At 35.4% G+C, this 22,590-nt stretch overlaps 1 protein-coding gene across 1 annotated transcript in view; it reads left to right on the top strand.

Annotated features, from left to right (window-relative positions):
- Positions 1 to 3,879, top strand: part of LOC109827124 (pentatricopeptide repeat-containing protein At1g02150) — an 18,704-nt gene extending 14,825 nt beyond the window's left edge. Inside the window, exon 2 of the mRNA XM_020394084.1 lies at positions 2,195 to 3,879. Coding sequence (XP_020249673.1) covers positions 2,195 to 3,328 — 1,134 coding nt within the window. The 3' untranslated portion in view covers positions 3,329 to 3,879. The remainder of the gene's footprint in view (positions 1 to 2,194) is intronic.
- Positions 3,880 to 22,590: the final 18,711 nt, after the last annotated feature.

The following is a 22,590-nucleotide window of genomic DNA, read 5'->3' as shown; positions in this document are numbered from 1 at the left end:
GAGAGGAGGCAGGGGGCGATTGAGAAGAGGAGGCGGCAAGAATACGAGAGAGAGGGAGAGAGAGAGTCAGAGAGATAATGTTAGGTTAAGAGTTAGTAATGAGTTCGGGTTTGGGCTGGGGTTTGGGTTTAGTTTAAAATTAGGTTTTTCTTTTTTTTATTCAAAAAGCTAGGCGGACCTAGGCGGCCCTAGGTGCCGCATAGGCAGAGCGGCCGCCTTGATTAGCCGCTCAGGCCAAATCTAGGCGGCCAAGGATCTGCCTACGCCTAGGCGGATGCCTAGGCCACTTTTTACAACACCATGATGGACCAAATCTGGACCTTAATTCCGCTTTACCACCTCCATAAAGCGGGTCAAAGTGTGTCTAAGTACGAAGTTTTTGAAGTGCTCTCAAGAGCATGGCGAATTTTGATTGAGGTCGAGCAACCGCTGCTTGGTTTCAACTTAAGCGATGATTAGCAGTTTTTTTTAGGTTATTTTACTATGTTACCTAGGTACTTCTATCTAAAGTCAAACCCATGCTCGACACGTACTTGTACCTGTATCCGTGCCTTGTATCCAAACTCCACAAACCCTCCTAGTGTATATGCATACATGTATACACTCAATTATGCAATACATGTTTTAATTTAAAACGTTGGTCATGCATTTCTAAAAGGAATATCCTACACTTCACGTTCACTTTTTGAAACTCATTGAACATAAGTCAGAATTTGAACTGTGATTTTAAAGGGTCATTTGAGTATCTACTTCAAAAATAAATGGTTTTTCCAATTTATAACCTACATAATAAAAGAAATGTAAAAATGTTATATGAATTTTAATTCTCATAAAATGTGAACTAACAACAATATTGGTCTCATGTAAATTATTGATTTCAATATTAATGTATACACACATTATGTGTACATAAATATTTATATAGTTGTGTCTCCATGCCCTACTTTTTCCAAAATTTCCACGTCCCGTGCCCGTACCATTTCTACGCAACGTAGCTTTTTTTACAAAAGATCTGTTCAAAAGGAATTCAACAAATATGCTACAGTTTGTACTAATAGTTGAAATAATTATGGAACTTTTAGGCTGGAGTTCTTTTCTAGTTCAACTTTAATCTTTCTTAAATTCCCATGATTGGTGTATCACTTTTCTGCAGGAAAGCCGTGATATGTAGACTGGTATAAGAAACAAAAGCAGATTACATATGGCTGCATGCGGCACGCGGTCTAGATTTGTACTCCCAAAATGAGTAAAAAAAAAAACAAAACTTAGAAGAGCCAATTTGCATGGTGGATCGAAATTTCGGGAGATGGAGTGAAAGTTTGACAAATCCACTGCTTGAAGGTCCTGTCAGGATCTTGACATCATGCGCTACCATTTTTCACTTGAAACCATAAAGTTCTTAAAAAGACATCCTAAGATATGATGTAGTTAACAAATACGAGGCAAGTAATTTTTATTCATATTTTAGGAGACCGAGTTGAGATAACATTGCATCAAATGAATAAGATTAGAAGTTTTCTAGTTTGAAATTAAATGGGTGGTTATCTAAGAAAATACCAATTAAAATATAAAAGGAAGGGCAATCAGATAACCTTAAAAACATATTATCTATTTTCCTTGGGAACTGGATCTTTTTTTTTGGTTGGTTTAGTTAATATATTTTAAGGTATGGAAAATAATTCTATTTATATTTCTTTACCAAAACTTTCTGAAGATTGATTTATTTCAACATTGTTTAGTAGTTTATTGTTATTGCCTTTTTATCAGAGATTCATGTAACCATTCAGTTGCCAACATCTGCAAGATGATTATTTATCTAGGGCTTAGGATTTGTATCAATCAAGTCCTTACTTTTGAATGATATCTTGCCTCTGTCATTATGATGATTGTATGAGTATGGTTCATAGAATAAGTAATTCATGGAATAAGTAATAATGTTGCAACCAAAGGATCCTTTTTCTTGATATCATTATGTTGTGAAAGTGAAACTAGTTACTACCTCCATCATGTGGTTTCTGAAAGATGATCAGAGCGACGTTGCACAAAGTTTGCAATAAGGACGTTATAAAACTAAAGAACACAATTCCAACTTTCTTGTTTCTTTTTGTTTCCTTTTATTACCATTATTTATTATGCAATCAGACCTTTCTTTTCCCCCAAATTAATATTTTCTGGCCTGAACATGTTCTCTCAGATTTATGAGTGGATGACTGCCCAAGGAGATCGTTTTACCTTTACGTCCAGTGACATGGCAATCCAGTTGGATCTTATCTCCAAAGTGCATGACATCTCGTATGCAGAAAATTATTTCTATTCACTTTCAGATGAACTAAAAGACAAACGCACATATGGTGCACTTCTAAATGCGTATGGCCAAGCAAAGATGAAAGAAAAAGCAGAGAACATTCTTGAGACAATGAAAGCGCAAGGTTATGTAACAGATGCACTCCCTTACAATGTGATGATGACATTATATATGAATCTTGAAGAACATGAGAAAGTTAATACAATCATTAACGAGATGAAGGAGAAGAATATCCAATTTGACTTATACTCCTATAATATCTGGATCACAAATTGCGCAGCCATGGAAGAGATAGAGGAGATGGAAAGAGTAATGGAAAGAATGATTTCTGATAGCAACATTAATCCAAATTGGACCACTTATAGTACACTTGCTACAATGTATATTAAAGCTGGTCAATTTGAAAAGGCTGAAAATTGCTTAAAGGAGCTGGAGCTTAGGGTTACGGGTAGAGATCGAACACCCTTCAATTATCTTCTTGGATATTATAGCAGCCTAGGAAAAAAACAAGAAGTATATCGAGTATGGGATTGGTACAAGTCGAGTTTTCCTAATATGCTGAATATGGGTTATCAAGCAATGCTTGCTTCTTTGGTTAGAATCAATGATATTGATAAAGCCGAAGATATTTACGAAGAGTGGCTTTCAACTACATCGAATGCTGATCCTAGGATATGCAACATTCTTATGGGTTGGTATTCGAGACAAGGGCTTGTTTATAAGGCCAAGGCACTTCTTGATCGCTTGGTAGAAAAAGGTGGCAAGCCAAAACCAATCACATGGGAGATACTAGCAGAAGGATATGTGAAGGATAAAGAAATCTCCAAGGCTTTGTCGTGTATGAAAAATGCTGCGTCATATAATGGTGCAAGTAATTGGAGGCCAAAGCCTGGAAATGTAGCAAATATTGTAGCACTTTGTAAGGAGATGGAGAAGATGGAGGATGTTGATATGTTAATCGATGTGTTGAGAGATCGAGGATGTTTGGATGACGAAGAATATAAATCACTGATTAGCCTATGAAGGATGAGGAGTTTTAGGATGAGGAATATGAGCATGCGTCCCAATTTCTACATGGAGATTTTCCTTGTTAATGGGATTGGCTTTGGGGCGAGAATTGCATTTGGGTTTCAGAATGGCTGGAGTTATGTACTCAGAAGTACTTGGAATTTTGTGAGCTAAGAAAGTGAGTATATACTCATGAAACTTGAGGGTTAACATGTCCTGCAACTTATTGGAGGCTTTGCTAGGGAGACTGCAAGGATCTGATACTTTGTTGACTTGTAGTTATATTCTAAAGATATCGGCAAACTCAGATTTGGTTGGGCTACCAATTTCTACCGGCCATTGGTTGTGTATCTTATCTCTGTTCTTTTTTCTTTTTTTAGAGATCTCAGAACAAATTTCACAAGGAAAATGGAAAGTTACTGCTATTTTCTTTCCATAGATGCATATTTTTTTTGCCAAATTGTGGAACTTACTGTCTTGTTTTCTACGTTCAAATATGTGGTACGGGGTCTCTTGATGAAATTTTTTGCTAGGTGATAGGATTGAGGTTGGCATTTTTAATTTTATATGTGCTTCACCATTTGCTGTGATCTCAAGCTTTTGCTGCGAAGCATTTTATTATACTGATTGTTCATTTTATTCTAGGGGTTTTTCATATATATACCCCTCAAATATTTCGTGTTTGCAAACTTACCTTTCAAATCTTGGTATGTGCAAAATTACCTTTCAGTTCTCTCAAATTGATTTTTCTATCCTTCCTACTAAACAATTTTAGTTTTTAAACGGTAAATTATTGCAAACCTATTTGAAATTATTGGAAATTTTGATATTGCCTTGTTTGGAAACCAACTCTTAAGTAGGAGTGATAAAAAGGCCTAATATGCAACAAGGCCTTTATTCTTTTGCAACTGTGATTTTAATTTGTAACTCGTAGAGTATATCTTATGGATACAAATATTTTATACACTTTTAAATCAAAGGAATGTAGTTACTTTTGACCCAGATTAGTGGATTGATTACTGGGGGTCTAGTTAGAGATTAGGTGCGTTGCCGATGGAATCTGCTTGTAGATTATTTGTGATTTTTACACTGATTTCGTGTCACATGATTTAGGTGCTTTGGTTTTCAAAAATTTTGTGATATCTAATATTTGTTGATATGCATTTTGCGCATGTTTCATTCTATATCCAATTTGTTGGGCATGGACCGAGTTTCAATATTCAAGAATAGATTAGAAAATATTGATAAGATAGATATCATATTGGACATGATTACACTTTTGAGAACCTATTTCACAAAAAAAAAAGGAAAAAAAATCATGATTTTTATGTCATTTAAATAACATATGATGAACTTTGTAAAGGCTATAACTTTGCAACAAATGATATAACATATGAGATAACATTATACGACTTGTGTATAGTTATTCTCTTTGCGCTACCTAAGTATAATGTAGAGGCTATTACTTTACACAAGTTAAGGTCTGAAGTATATGTTGTTCCCTTCGTACTTAAGACCCTATAAAAATGGTATAACTCCCTCATAAAAGGGGGAAAAAAAAACTAAAAATTGAAGAGAAAATTAAAGAGATTGATGATGTCACTTGATCCCATGTATTATCCACTTCGAGAAGCTAGCCTGGAGAGTCACGTGATACAGCAAACAAGGATGCTACCTGAAAATTATCTTATTTGCTTAAAGTCTCTCAACTATTTTAAAATTTTAATTTTAAATCTAAGAAGAAATTTTCAAAATAACCTTAAAACATTTTTTAAAATCGACCCACTCCCAAGTTATTTTCAGAAACCGACCCAATTTCTGACCATGTCAGCATCGTGACAAAAAATTGGGTCGATTTAAAAAAAATCTGGTGCCTAATTAGTCGGGGTTGCCAACCCCGACTAATTAGGACGACCCTCGCCCGTCATCGGTGGTTAGGCCACTAAACAAGTCTGGGTTTGTAACCCCGACTAATTTTGTCGAGGTTCCTAACCCCGATCGTTTGCATAGCCCGAGTCACCCCACACAAAAATGGGAAGAGACCATCCAACCCACACTTCCTGGAAAATCCCATCTCCTGCTAACATATATCAATCCTCGACTAAAATTGTCAAATTTAACACCAACTCTCTTGCTACACATTTATGAATTTATAATCAATTTCAAACACAAATAAACACATATCGTTATATAATTATTACGTCTATAACAAATCTTTAACAAAAACATAACATTTAATTTACTTACTAAAAATCCAACCATAATCAAGTCATAGTAGCGTTTCAAACATAAACATCATAGCATTTCAAACATAAACATCATACGAAATATATCAAAATTTAACAAATATTTAGAACTCCCTTTCCTCTCGCTCTCCCACTCCGTCTCGCTTTGTCCCTTCTTCCTCTCCCCCTTCCATGTTCACCTTCAACATGTGCTTAGATGATCTCAACATCCGTTTGTGTGTGAATTTGTGAGTGCATAACATCCTCGTCGACTTGAACCTACTGTGAACATCCGGCTTGAGCTTGCTATGGGCCTACAGCTTTATTATGTGCATGACTTAAGCCCGCTCACGTGTGTCCTTGGACCCGTCGATGCTCGTGCCCTATGAGTTGTTTTTCATGTCCATCATGATTCGCATGACGAGTCCTTCTAAGAGCGGACTGAATCTTTCCTATGATGCGAAAAATGCATTCCTCACCCCTGGCTCGGTAGTCGATCTCAATGCATCATGTGCAATAGAAGCGACCTCATCGAGTTCTTGTACCTATAAGATAAAAAGCGAAAGAGGATTATGGATGATAATAAAATAATAATCACAAAATAATTGTATATTTTGCCTATACATTTACCAACTCTCTCTCAACTGGACCTTCGGTATGTACTCCTTAGGTGCTTTGTTCTCTCGAAATATTCATCGGCGAGTAATCCTCAGTACCATCGTAAGTATACATCTAGTTTTAGTGCGTCAGCCCAATCCATCACTACAGCTTCCTCCCTCAACTCCCAATTCTCAATGTAAGCATGATGAATTATCTCCCAATTTTGATGATGTGCTCCTTTTCGGGGATTTCGCTCTATTCTTTCTACAGGATCTGGAATATGTTGTTCTAATCCAAATTGTCAGAGCACACGGTCAGACACGTGTATTTTAACAATCTCAAGACATATTATTGGTACTCGAGCACGCCATATATCTTCACCATCTCTACAAATATCTGGTAGTGAAGCTAAAAGTAGTTCATAGGGTATACACTTGACCTATAAAGAAGATTATGTAAATTTACATAACAGTAACAAATGATATATTGATTGAATATAGTTAGATATTATGATTTTATACATGTTCATCCTCCAGTAGATCAATCTCGTTTCTGTAAAAGTTTTCATAACCATTTGGGGAGGTTTGCCAATATCTAAAAACATTTTATCTATTTGAAATACAAAGGTTTTGTGTAGATTGAAATAAATGTATAAAATTATATGTAATTATATCTATTACAAACTAATATACTCGCAATTTAACGGAATCTGGCCATCGAAAGCGCTGGTCTCCCTCAAATCTGGTGTTCCCAAATGTCATCGCTTTCATGACCATATTTGTAACAAAGTGAGGCAACATTTGAATTCTTTATTTTGGACGAATGCCACTTTTATCATCTCCCTATAGAGATAAGATAACACTACACTCCCCCAGGATAACTCTCCACACTCCTCAAGATCCTCAAGAAGTGATAACCATCTAACACGCACCAAATCTTTAGTGGAATCCGGAAATAGAATAGTACTGATCATATGGAGTATATACACACAGGCATAGCTCTTGACGAACTCATCAGTTGCATTGATCAGTACATTCATGTAATTATTTCGTAACCACTCGAGCTTGATCTTACCACCCTTCATATTAGGAGCTTGACCCAACAATCATTCGCACACTCCTATCGAGTTAAAGTTATCGGTAACCGTAACAGCATCTCCATCCACTTTGAGACCGAGTAAAACCCCTATATCCTGCAGAGTAATAGTTGACTCTACTTAACGTATGTGAAATGTATTTGTCTCGGGCATCCATCGTTCAATCAATGCCGTCAAGAGAGGCCAATCGAGTCTTACCCATTTTATTTGTGAATATTCAAAAGAGCCTGCTTGACGAACATAATATTGCACTCGTGGATCCGTCAAATTCCAACTCGAATATGCACGAGTATGATTAATAATAGTAATACTCGGGGTCTGCATATATGAAATAGTGTAAATGTTCAATAACAGTAATAACATTGAAAATTTAAAATGATTGAACATAATAAAAATATAATTTACCTCTCCAGAGTCTATCTTCACGGATCAGTGTCGATCTTAGTCATATAAGACCTCATATGTCAATGGTCCCGTCTGCATACTGTAAATAACTGCACATATAAAGCTAAAATGTGTTAGTATTATGACGTATGATAAATTAGAATTATAAGTAAATTACAGAATTTATATATACACATTAACTTACAAAGGAAGTAGAATAAAATTATAAATTAAATAAATTATACTAATTAATTGCTATCTATTTGGATTGGTAGGACAATGAGATCTATTATGGTCCGGTTGTCTGCAATATCCACACCTATTTTTCTTTGAAGCTCCTTCCCATCCTTCATCTATCGTACCTTTTATGTGTACTGATTGCGGACGTCTGGCTTGTCTCTTATATTTATGAGGTAACACATGTGATCTGTTATAGGGTGGTCAGTAATGACCATCTATAATGGGATGAAAACACTCATTGTATGAATCTATATAGTGGCTTGATTGATACCACTCAGAAGTGTATGTATAATACAAAGTATTTGCACCCCAAAATTGCTTGGATGTAACCGCTATAACATGTGAACATGGCAATTTTTGTAATTATGGTATGTTACAAGTACATGCACGTTGTGTCCCTTGTAAATTGATGGTGTAATTATGACTGTGTTTGTCTGTAACATGCCATTCATCTATAGCAAATCTAACAATCTTTGTTGATCTCGCCTGCACGACACGAGACCCTACAATCTCTTCATTTTTTGGTGTCTATAACGTTACCCACTTTGCTCCATCCTCTTACCGCTTGACAAAATAGTGATTGAGTCTATAAAATATCCTCGCAACCAACGCATGTATGGGCATTGCTCGAGCTCCTTTAAGTACACCATTGAAGCTTTCAGAACAATTAGTTGCATCATGCAAAACCGATTCCCTCCATCTTTACTTCGTGCCCACCGGTCGACATATTCACTTCCCAAACTACTCTCAATCCAGTCATGTGCAGCTTGAAATGTTGCCTTGATTTGATCCTGTATCTGATCATACACACATATTTCGGGTGTACAACCTGCTTCCAAAGAAGGTTTTGTAAATGTATCTGACCAAAGCTCTTTTTAAAATTAGGTTTAATATGTCTTAAGCAATAGCGGTGATGATGATGAGAGTCAATTCTCATGTACAATGCTTTAGGAAGACCTTTCATCATGTCGGATATAAAAGTAAATTTTCTAAGAGGTAACACATTAAAAATATATAATTGAATAGAGAAAAAACCACTCCTAATTTTCACTGTTCTCGACCTTAACAACCGCGAAAGATAAAGGAAATAAGTCACCATTTGCATCTACTCTTGTAGCAACAAACAATACACCCTTATATTTACTATATAAGAGTATGTCATCAATGCTAAGAACCGACCGACAAAATTTAAATCCCTCGATCGAAAGACCAAATGCTCAAAATACAAAGGTGAATTGATAAACTCCCGGATTGATCTTTTTGGTTATGAGTTTGTATTCAGATCCATGATTGCTTCTTTTGATCGCATCAAGATATTGAGGAAGTGTTGCGTAAGACTTCTCCCAATCACCAAATATTTTTATCATCGTAATTCTCCTTACATTTCATGCTTTACTATATGATATTTTAATGAACTTATTATCTAGCTCAATTACATTACCGGGAGTTAGTTCAAGCTTTTTCTTTAATTTTGGCATAATCAACCATACTATGTAAGAGGCAGATGTACCACTGTGATCTTGCTCTAATATCAGATTGCTACATGTGTGAACACCGCAGTATTCAGTGATCCTAAAATGCCCATTATGTTTTTTTCTGGCAAATGTATATAACTTCCAAGGACATACGTGTTGGCCTCTTTGTTTTGATGATGTTTAGCAAATAATTTACCACTAATATTGTTTGTCTAGTGTTTGTGTATTTCTATTTATTGTAGACAGACAACAAGTTAGAGGATGGATGGAATCAAGCATTCACGATCATATCAAATGGAGGTTGGCGAAATTGTGGAGTGAAGCTTATGCAATTCAAGTTCAAGATCCAAGTTCAGCTTCATCCGCATAGTGTACCAAGTCAAGCTTATTGAAGATCAAGATCGGCTTGGGTAATATAGTTTAGGTTTTATATTATGTGTGTTAGATACTCTAAGCTCAATATCATATACACACATATTTTATTGGTTTCCTTGTATATATATGTAGTCATATATATATACAACACAAGTTTTGGTTTTTATGTTTATAAATACGAAATTATATGTTTCATATTTATTATTGTGATTTGGTTTAACTACTTAGATATGAAACAAATATATTTTCATATACATACTCATATGTTTTATTTTCTATTGTATTTGTAAAAATATTGTATTCTTAGTTTTTGGACTTAACAATAATAATATACATATTTTATTAAGTCTACATATTCATTGTGTAAAGTTTCAAAACATGGTTTAGCCTAAATGTTAAAATTCATATGTTTACATTTTTGTGTTTTGGACTATTTTGCAAAATGATGATATTTCTCATTTAGAAAGTCCTTTTAGAAAACCAGTTTTTATAGCATGTGTATTATCATGTCTATAATCATTTCCCAAAGTTTTATATTTTTTTAAATTTATTTGATATTTTTAAACAGTATTTTAAAATCATCAAACTGTTTTCAAAACCTTCAATTTTTATATATCAGTTCACGGTCGACCGCGCCTGAGTTCTTTCGTCAGTGGGCAGCTGAGACTTTCATGGTCGACCATCGCGGTTGACCGAGAGCTCGAGATTTCCCACGGTCGACCGCCACGATCGACCGCCGAAGTCTCTGGAGCTTTTCCTGTTGTTTTTGTTGCTCGCAGTCGACCGCCGTTTATCCCAACGACTCTTTTGGTACAGAATCAGATTTTTGATTCTTGGGTTGTTTGGTCTTTTCCCTTGGGGTTTTTGCTGTTGCTTCCTCTTCCTATATAAACCCCCAAACCCCCAAACCCCCTTCTATTTCAGCAACCAATGATATGTTTTAAACAAGTTTATAAAAGTTTTAACAGGAGTTTAAGTTTGGTTTAAAGCTGTTTTGGTTGGTTCACAAGTGGAGGAGATCATCTACATTGTTTGAGCTTCCTTTTAATCCGTCTCTCCATCTTGTTTTTCAGAGAAGAATTCCTAAACTCTATTTCTAGCTATTTATTGTTTTATTCATAATTTCTATATGCTAGATTTTATTTGAGTTTAGTTGTTTTATTTATTCTCATTGTTACACACACCCACATGAGCTTTTAGTATTTACATACATAGTATATTAGGGTTGTGAGAAATTATAACATTGAGTTGAGTTTTAATTGAGTTCTCACATTGTATTAGAGAACAAATCATTTGTTATCTTTGTGAGATTGTAAAGTTTTCGGTTAGCTAGAAAACTGAGTGTGACGAGTGAACGTTGATCGGTGAGCGTTAAAAACCGACATTGTGAGTGTGAGTGTTACGTTGATCGGTGATCGTTAAAAACCGACATAGTGTGGTTGTAAACATTATTCAGATGAGCGTAAAAAACCCGATTGTGATAGTGGATTTCTCCCCGAGAGAGGGGAGATGAGACGTAGGACGAAAGGTCTGAACTCCGTGATCATATCGTGTGTTTGAGTTTGCTTTGGCGCACTTAATCTTATGTTTATATTTCTTGTCGCCATAGCTCATTATTTTTATCATCCACTATCTAGTTTATATTGTTTACCCTTGTGTTAGTTTACATATCCTTGCATATATCATATTGTATATCTCTTTGGTAGGATATATCATCTTGTGCTAGTTTATATATACTTGCATATATTTATCATATATGATATATCTCTTTATTCATATTGCTTATTCTTGCTTATAACTCTTGTATATCTATCTTGTAAGAATATACTTGTTAATTAATTTTAATTGGCATTTAAATCGGATTAGATTAGCATAAGACCCTAATCACCCCCTCTAGGGTCTAACAATACATAATCAACTTCATTTCCCTCGGCTAGATCTTTCATTTGTGTATTCATAAAATAAATTGCATCATAACTTGTGCGATTGATTTTAACTTGCTTGAATTTGACACTCTTTTTGATTGAGTAATCACAAATAGCATCAACCAATTGGTCCTTAGTCTCGAATAAATCTCCAACTTTGAAAGGGAAGTCATCATCCCTTCTATAAGTTGAACTTTGGCCAATACACATATCTTGTACTATGGAAGAACGAATCCACTCATCATCTTCAAACTCGCCGGGGGTGGTTGTTCGTACTCAAAATATTCATTATTAACATGAGCATCATCAGGCCAATCCAGATTCTCTTTAACGTCTTCAGTCACAAATTGCATGCTATCAATTGATGCACTATCTTGCTCTTCACCTTCGGAGTCGTTGCTTCTTTCATCCTCTTCAATTGTTGCTCCTCTTAACGGTTTTATTTTTTCATAAAGGACTTTATTGTTCATGACATTTGATGTTCCCCCAAATAAAGGTGTACTTACATATTGAAATTGAGTCCGCTCCATCTCACTTGAAGAAGAAAGAAAATCATTAGGCTCAACTCCCAAATCTAACATGTGTGAAAATTCTCATGGAGATTTGAATATTTGGCATGAACTATGTGGAAATATTTCAATAAACAATTCTATCTTTGGTTGCGACTTGCTCAAATTAAACATAATACTCATATGATAATTGTTTGATATCTCAACTACGGACGTTCTATCAAAAGTTATGGATCAATTACATATTATTTTTAGTCGGTACTCTCGTGGGTCAATTTCTGTAACTTGGTGTAATTCCTTAATCAAGTCACAATAACTATATGATTCCGAGATCATTAATAGCGTCGTTATCCCTCCGACGTACATTGGCATATTATTCATTCCATAATTAATTTTTCCACCATAAGAGCAAGCAATAAAAATCATATTATTCAACGTATGCAAAAGAGATTATATCATTTAAATGTAAAAAATTTAAAAAAGCTTATCAGGGCATTGAATGAGAGGAAAAATCAAAGATGCAAATAATCTTATATAATTTTGATCAAAAATCCTAAACCCCAAAATGAAAACTCTAAACCCTAGAAATGAGCATTCTATGCCTTAGAAATTTAATTTTAATTACAACAATCAACGCATAAAACATTCGAACCACCACAAAGATAGTGATTGATAATAAATTTTAAACCCTAGAAATTGGATTTTGATAGAAAACCCTACATTTGAATGTTGAAGATAATAGAAAAAGAGGAGAGAGTGAAGAGAAATTACCCTAGAGATCTTAAACAAATTTTCATGATCAATTTCGACCTCAAAATGGGGTTGGGAGAAGCAGGTAGGCGATTGAACTAGAGAGACCGGAGTTGGAGAGGGAGAAAGATCGGGATTTTAGGGGAGGAAGGGGTTCAGTCCATATATATAAGTGGGACGGGACCCACCACAAATAGTCTGGGTTGGCAACCCCGACTATTTCATGACTTAGCCGCTTCCCAATTTTCGGGTTAGAGAGTCTCTGCTAAATAGTCGGGGTTGACAACCTCGACTATTTCATGACCTGCTGCATCTCCCTGCTAAGTGATCGGGGTTGGGAACCCCGACCATTTCGACTTGGGGTCCCTTGGGACTTCGAAATGGTCAGAGTTCTCAACCTCGACCATTTAACGCCACGATAAAATTAGTCAGGGTTGCGAACCCCGACTTGTTTAGTGGCATAACCACTGATGGCGGGCGGGGATCGTCCTAATTAGTTGGGATTGACAACCCCGACTAATTAGGAACCATATTTTTTTAAATCGACCCAGTTTTTAGCCACGATGTTGACGTGGCTAGAAACATGGTCAATTTCTGGAAATAACTTTGGAGTGAGTCGATTTAAAAAAAAAATGTTTTGGGCTTATTTTAAAATTTTCTTCTTAAATCTAACTATAGTTCGATTTTGTACTTTAAATATCGGTGTGGGGATTGGCGCTAATGATTAAGAGAGAGATGAAAGAGAGTCTGCGCTGTGATCACATGGCGCGCACATGACTTTTAATAGGATTCGTGGTTGGCTCATATTACAGTTTGTAGAGGCAAGGAATATTCCTCGAGTTTAATTCTACTCATTTTGCTTGCAGGCTTACAGCTAATAAAACACCAACTACCGTGTGGCTCGTGCTCTTTGCTCTAACTAGACGAAATCTATAAACCTACTTCTAGCTACTTAACCAAAACGAAAGAGGCACTGAACTATGGTTTTGATAAACTAGGGTTTAATACTCTTACACTACATTGAGACCATCCATAGAAAATCATGGATATAATTTGGGACAATCAACTCTGTCGATAAACTTAAGTTCAGTCTAAAGCAACAAGTACATGTTACATTATGACTATCAACATTCATACGATCTGTTAGTGTATATCTGACAAATCAACCTATAGTTATTCTCCTGATTAATCAGACTTCATATGTACTAGACTTTGCTTAAACTAGTGGGGTACTAATTCTATCTTTTCTATTTAAATTTAATAAGAAGATAGAATTTTAGGTGGAAAACGTGACAGTAGGTGTATGATCAATACGTAAATACTCTTCCACTTTATTTTAAAATGCTCAATTTTTTTTTTTTTTTGAATTTTAAAAGTTTGATAGTTCTATTGCGCAGTGAATCTACAGAAATAAACTTGGTGCAAGTTACTTTCTTCGTAGTCGGGATAAGATATCAGAATGCTCACAAGATAAGAAACATCATGTTGTTTGAAGTTATAATATTAATTTGGTTATAGTCTTAAATATGTATTAGCTCATTAGAGGATGCTTTGGTTAAGTTTGGCCAACAGTTGCATATAGTTTAGATGTTTTGATGTGATAAGTGCTAGCCAACTAGTCCATAAGAGGGAGATTCATTTAAAAAGGGTTTAAATATTCATTAATGCCGAAAATAGTTGTACCAATCAGAGGATTAAATGGGTAACTAATGGATGTGAAATTGGATTTGGATAGAGTATGAAAGTTTCTTTGTTTCACGTTTACCAACCAATTACTCAAGCCAAAATCATATCAGACCGACAAAAGCAGATAATAAGTTATTTTCTACTACTGTAAAAATGTTACCATAAGATGAAAATAAAGTGGCTCATAAAAAAGTTATTTTCGATATTAATTGATCGATCACATTGCATAATAACGAATTCTAACTTTTTCCTTTGAGACTTTTCATGACCGTATCGATAACCATTATATCATATCTCATAAATGATTATTCTTGTAGTCTTAAGATATTGCGAAGAAACAAAAATTAGGTAAAAACTCCTAATTCATAACTTACTCAAAGACTATAATGCATTGCCTACCTCACTACCAAAAGCTAGAGGACTTCCATAGTTCTCCCACTTGCATGCCATCATTTTCTCCAATTTAATTTGTGGGCAAGTACAATTTCGCTTTCCCAAATTCAGTCGTTTTCCAATTTAATCCCTTATCAAAATGAGTCCCCATACCACTAATCCTCTATACCTCTCTCTCACTAACAAGAACTGAGAATCTTGATCTCAGATTAAGGTTGGTTTAACCAACTGCATATGGTTTGATACTCTATGGAGTTGTGAATAGAGAAACATTGAAGTATTAATTACCAACTAAAGAGGTGTATTAATAAATAACCTGTTCTTAAAAAGAAAAGATAGATTGATCACATGGACAGTTCTAAAGATTTCGAGCTGAATCATGTGGGTTTACCATGCCATAGTCCTTTCTTGTAGTAGGACACTTTGCTAATAATAGTGTGATTGATTTGATTATTTGCACTTGAGTTAAAAACTAGATCTTTTCTCCCTCTCTAGATATTTGATTGCTTTCTATGGAGAGCTCTTGGAAGCATGTGAGTGCAACATAGAAATATTCAAGGAATATTCTCATGTTTGCAAGACTTAAAGGTATTAATACGACGACTTCAAAAACTTTAGCCTCGTACGGCAAATGGTTAAGAAAAAAGGACTAAGGAGAATGAGTAAATTAGTTAGTCCATTTGATAATCCGAATGATTGAATTATTAACCCGTTAAATATGTTTTATTTTAGTCCTTATGATTAGCTCTAGTGTTTTGGAATAACAAAGATTTTGACTATTTTCTTTATAAATGGAGGGGTTAACTCTTGATCATTCTAAATAGGAATATTAGTAAATCCCTTATTTTGAGGGGTTGACTCATTTTAATCTCTAGAAGGGTTAGCTTAGCCATTATACATGTTTTGCGTTTGGTAAATTATAGATGGTTAACTCACTTTAACCATTATATAGATTTTTTAAGCTTGGTGGATTAAGGAGGGTTAAGTCTCCTTAACCCATTGCCAAACGGTACCTTAGGGTTTGTAATCGTCCGAAGGACAAGTGAAAGTAAACCCTAAAGTTTCTAAAAGTTGCACTTCAGCACCCTCTGTTATGAATCGATTTTAACCCAAAAGTTATAGCCACTAGTTATTGGCCCTAACTCTTATTTTAATTCCATCATTCTTTCTCATCCTATCCGGTGTGAGACTATATACTTCCATGAGAATCACTAAGTTTTGCACCATGCTAACCAAACTATATCACTTCTATGGACACTCGTGGGTTCTCTCGATACTTTTATCATTTTTGGGGGAGAAATCAGGCCTAGTTTAGAGTCAAAAGTCTCTAAATAGATGTTAGGAACAAATTTTAACCAAAAAACTATATCTATTAGGTATTGACCCCAACTCCTATTTTAACTCCATCAGCCTTTTTTATCCTATCCGATATGCGACTATACTCACATATTAATAACTTCAACAAGGGCATATAATCTACTCACTTTTAAAGCAGGGATCACTGTAAGTGCAATGTTGGTGAAACTACAAAGCATTTAAGATCAATTTGGCCCTTAATAAATAATGGTAAAACTTTAGATTTACATGTTTATATAAAGTTTTGTAATTGAATAGTTAATGTTGTTGATTTCAATCAATAAAACTATCTCAAAATACACTAGAATAATGACTAGAATTCACATGGAGATCACATGAGTTATTCTCTGCAAATCTTAGCACATTTGCAACAATGACCGAAAGGAATATACCATTCCACCTGATCTAAGTACTTGCTCTACATTGGGATTCAATCCTGTCATTCTGACACCAAGCAATGTCACAGGAACTAGGCATCGATTCCGCCGTTTTTCTCTTTCTCACATTATTTTTAGTTTATATATATATATATATATATATATATATATATATATATATATATATATATATATATGAGAAATATGGGTATGCTTGGTACCAAGCATAAAAAGTTATGCTTGTAGTGAGGTGTCACATCTCCTCCACTCATTCAAATGTGCGACCACATGGGCAATGAGTGGATATGGATGTGACACATCACTACTAAACATAAAATTTATGCTTGTACCAAGCATACCCATATTTCTTTATATATATATATATATATATATAGAGAGAGAGAGAGAGAGAGAGAGAGAGAGAAATGGGTATGCTTGGTACCAAGCACAAATTTTGTGCTTGGTAGTGATGTGTCACATCCTCATCCACTCACTACCCATGTGAATGTGGTCCCATATTTGAATGAGTGGAGGGGAATGTGACACATCACTACCAAGCATACCCATATTGCTTATATATATATATATATATATATATATATATATATATATATATATATATATATATATATATATATATATATATATATATATATATATATATATATATATATATATATATATATATATATATATATATATATATGTGTGTGTGTATGTTTGTGTATACACACGCACACAACACACACATATATTCTTCCTAATTAAACTGGTGAATTCACTGTCTACTTGCTCTCCGAACAATTATGAGTCGCATCTTACCATTTGAACTATCATTTTTATCTCATAAACCAATTTAAAACTCACAAAATAGTAAACACTAAGTGATAACTATGCAATCAATTTGATAGTTGGGTAAGTATTGATGAATTTAATAGTTTAGGGGGCAATGCGAGACAAAACTTAGTTTATGAGGCAAGTAGGAAATAAATTCAATAGTTTAGAGGGGTACATAGGGACTAGAAATAGTTCAAATGATAGGTAGGGACAAAAGTTTACCTTAGAGGCAAGTAAGGGTCTAAAGCCTTATATTTTTGTTTTTCTAAATTAGTGTAACTTATTTAATACATATAAAAATTTATCAGTTTTATTTTTAACTATTGCTCCTTATTTGGGTCAAAAGTTGATGTTTTCATTGCCATCGAATCTATTACAACTTTGATCGTTATAATAAACTCAAATAAATAAGAAAAGGTCGATCTTTTTATAAGATCTCCTTATACAATAAAAATATAAAAAGTACAACTCTTGTCAAACAGCGCAACGAATGTTTATCACCTGCTGCTTGTGTGGGAACTTCGTTTGTGACAGGGACGTTGATATTCGTGGACCGTCGCGGATCAAATCCGGTTGACAGATTAAGTTGATCAAAGCTCTTACTTCACGAAGGAAGTAATCGTTGCAGCGATGGTCCCGACCAAGCGAGATCACGGCTCTTCTCGAGATTAAGACTAAGCTTAAATCCGGAGGAATATGGGACGTGTCTCAGATCTCTCGAACTCCGCTCTTTATGCACAGGAGATCGCCAAGATTTGTTAACCCTTGTTGTAAATTCATGGCTCCACTCTCCAATTCGGCAGCGTTTCGCCCTCTTGATCTCCACCCCCCATGAACTGAGCCCCTAGGCTTGTATTTATAGGCTTCGGATGCAGGTATCCGAATGAGAATGAGTGATTTGGCCTTATCTTCAGTCAATAACGGACTAATCACGTTTGTGGATGATAGCAAGTCAGTTGGGAACCCCTGGAACAGATAAATCTGATCGAAACAGCCTGAAAACCGTCGAAAACGCGTTTTGGGGTCAAATCTGCGTGACGAGCTCTGCCGACCCGCTGGGTGGGGGGTGGACCGGGGCAGTTCGCGACCGAACCGTGCCGGGGGACATAGGGCGGTTTTGGCCTTTGATGTTTTCTAATTTTTCGGGACTTGTATTTTCTGCCGTTTTGCATATTTGATCGTCTTGTTAACTTGTACGCATTGTTAACTTGCTTCATGCGTTTGTTAGCTTCTTTACGGCACTTGGAGTTGATCGATGCATGTGAGCTGACTGATGAGTGTGTTCGGTCACTTGGAGCTGACCGGCGCGCGTGGGCTGATTAACGAGTGCATTTGGTCACTTTGGATATGACCGACAAATGTAACGGGCACTTTGGATCTGCCTGACAGGCGTGTCGGGTACTTTGGATCCGCCTGACAAGCGTGTCGGGCACTTTGGATCTGACTGACGTGCGCGAGCTGACTGACAAGTGCGTCTGGTCACTTGTGGCTGACTGACACGCGCGAGCTGACCGACAAGTCGTGTTGATTGACGTGAGCGCGTTGACTAACGTGCACGAGCTGACTGATGTGCGCAGCTGCCAATTGGATAATTCTTCTTGAATCGTTCACTCTTTGTTTTGAGCTGTGTGCGGACACCTATAGGTATTTTTAGATGCCTACAGATACCACTTCCAAAGTGTTTAAGACTCATTCTTTTATAGAAGAGTCTGGAATGTTTTGGATAAGATATGTTATTTCCTTAATCTCGTAGAGGGACCTACAAACTGCTTTAATTCTTGACTTCTTCAGCCTTCAGTCTATTTAATATTTTATCGAATAGATGAAGTTCTTCCGGCGCTACGTTTATCATCTGACCGTTGTTGAAATCTTAAACTGAAGTTGATGTGTAAGTTTCTAAATTTAGCTCGTATCATTGAGTTGACTTTAAACTGATCATCTTCATCAGAAATTCATATCTGAATTAGATTGAACTCCCTGGAATCATCATTTGCCTTATTTTAGCAAAATTGCTGATGCGTTGACCGGCATCGACCTTTACTGTAGCACGTTGATCAACGTTAACCTTTGCTGTAACGCATTGATCGGCGTTAACACAGTTTATACTCGTGTGTTTGCTGGAGTCTACATAGTTTAAGCTCTTAAGGCATTGGAGTGTGACGGTCCCAAATGTCGGGGCTGCAGGACCAACTATTAAAGCTGATTCATCTGCATGTATGGATCTTACCCTGAAGTTGTTAGATCCTTAAGCCACGAGACCAACTAATGAAGCTGGTGCGTCAATGACTCTCACACTTATAGGATTTTTGGCAAACCCTCAGCCATCAACGGGTTTGATGAGCCTTTACCAACTACCATTTGAGTCGGGCTAGCATGCAGATTGTTTAAGTCCGTTCCGCATGTAACGTTTGTTGGCCTTCTTGTTTTGATGATGTTTAACAAACAATTTACCACTAATGTTGTTTGTCTAGTATTTATGTTTTCTTATTTATTATAGACAAACAACGTTGTTGGAGGTTGGATGGAATAGCGCTTCAACGACGATATCAAATGGAGGTTGGTGGAATTGTGGAGTGAAGCAACATACAATTCAAGTTAAAGATCAAGTTCAAGCTTCACCCGCAAGTGTACCAAGTCAAGCTTAATTGAAGATCAAGATTGCTTGGGTAATGTAGTTTTAGAATTTATATTATGTGTGTCAGTACCTTAAGCTCAATTATATACACACATACACGTTTCGGTTTTTGTATATATACATAGTTATATATATACATATATGTTTTGGTTTGATTTTTTAGATATGAAACAAATGTATATTCATATATATGTTCATATATTTCATATTCTATCATATTTGAAAATATATTGTGTTCTCGGTTTATGGACTTGATAATATGTTTTTATATCTTTTCCTAAGTCTATAAAGCCATACAAAAGTTTCCAAAAGTTGTGTTTATGCCAAAACATCAAAATTCATGTATATCAACTTTTCGTGTTTTGGACCTCCTTACAAAATGATGATATTTTACAATTGGGAAGTCCTTTCTGATAACCAGTCACTGTAACATGTTTATTATCATGTCTACAATCATTCCGCAAAGTTTTACATTTTTTAGAATTTATTTGATATTTTTAAACAGTGTTTCAAAATCAGATATACAGCTTTCAAAACCTGTTTTTTATGTAATATCAGTTTTTGGTCGACCGATCCGGTCGACCGCTCATATGTTCATTTTTTACTGGGCGACAGAGAGTCTGTTCAGTCGACCGTACCGGTCGACCGACGATGGTCCAGAACATTTTCTTCGTGTTTTTGCTCTCATCGGTCGACCGACGGAATTTTCGGTCGACCGACAATAGATCCGTTGGGCACAACGGCTACTTTTTTGAGGAGCTTTCTGGGGGCTTTTTTGTCATTTGGCTTGGGGTTTTTGGCTGAGTTGTGAGAGGGTATAAATACCCCATTGTCTTCAACTCTCAAGCCATCTAAGAGGTTGTTTTAAAAATAGTTTAACAAGGGTTTAAACTTGTTTAAGGTTTTGTTTAAGTTTGGTTTAAAAAGCTTTTAAGCAATTGAGGGTTTTAGTTTGTGAAGCAAATTTCACAAGAGCAAAGAGGAGATCATCATTTGGTGTTTGGGCATTCAACTCATCTCCCTCTCTCTCTTGATCTATCGAGAAGTTTGTAGAGTTTTCGGTTAGCTAGAAAACCGAGTGTGTAGAAGAAGTTCCGAACGTAGAAAACCCGGTTGATAGTGGATTTCTCCCCGGGAGTGGGGAGCGGAGACGTAGGACGGAAGGTCCGAACTCCGTGATCATATTGCTTGTTTGAGTGTGCTTTGGCGTTCATTCATATTTATGTTCATATCTTATATTGCCATTGTGCATTGCTCATTTCTATATCGTCCACTATCTTGTTTAGATTGTTTACCCTTGTGTTGTTTATATATCCTTGCATATATTTCTATCATTTAGGATATATCTCTTTATTCATATTGCTTATTCTTGCTTATAACTATTGTATATCTATCTTGCAAGAATATAACTTGTTAATTAATTTTAATTGGCATTTAAATCGGATTAGTTAGCATAAGACCCTAATCACCCCCCTCTAGGGTCTAACAAATATATCATTTTTAATAGGACATCTACCCCTATTTTTACTTCAAAAAAACATTATGAGCATAACTTTAGGCCATCTAGTTATGATTGCATTTGTCTTGCTTGCATATGTTCATATATATATCTTGAATATGAATGTATTTTGTTTAGGCTATAAATCCAATGTTGCTCCTAAATTCATTAATTTTCCCTATGCACAATGGGCTTCTAGATTTAAACTATTTGTTGAATCTAGAAATATTGACTTATGGAAAATTATTGATTGTGCTTATATTGTGCCCACATTAGAGAAATCTAAGTGGAGCAATCATGATAATAAAATGTTTAATATGAACAAGCTTTTGTTAGAGTATTTGCTTAATGTCTTTGACTCATCCTTTTCTAACAAATTTGTTCATTTTGATAGTGCTTACAAACTTTGGAAATTCATTGAAGCACATCAAGGGGACTTGGAGGCAATCCAACAATCTTTGGAGGATTCTTCTTTAAGTTCATGTGGAGCATCATGCACACGGCCACAAGAGGATAACTCTTGTGTAGTAAGCGATTCCGATTCCGATAATGATTTATCTATTAATGAACTCGCTTGTGCATATGATAGATTATCTCTTGCCTATACTAAATTGTAAAATAATTTTATTGATCTTAAAAGCAAGCATATTAGTTTAAAATCTGATCATGAGTCGCTAGCTTCCAAACTTGATATTGTTGTTAAAGAGAATGCTATTTTAAAAGAAAACAATGAGTTATTAAGTTTGGAAAATAATAACATGTCTTCATCTATTGCTAGCTTAACTCATGCTAATAATGATGCCGTGATAGAAGTAGAAACTATTAGGGATAAGTTTAATTCATTTAAATATGATCATGTTTCATCTACTTCTATTTCCAATGCTTGTATGCATAATAATGACACTTTGCACACTTG

This window comes from Asparagus officinalis, unplaced genomic scaffold, assembly GCF_001876935.1.
Source record: "Asparagus officinalis unplaced genomic scaffold, Aspof.V1 AsparagusV1_Un43, whole genome shotgun sequence".
Classification (NCBI taxonomy): Eukaryota; Viridiplantae; Streptophyta; class Magnoliopsida; order Asparagales; family Asparagaceae; genus Asparagus; species Asparagus officinalis.
This window is presented reverse-complemented; position numbering and strand designations above follow the sequence as displayed.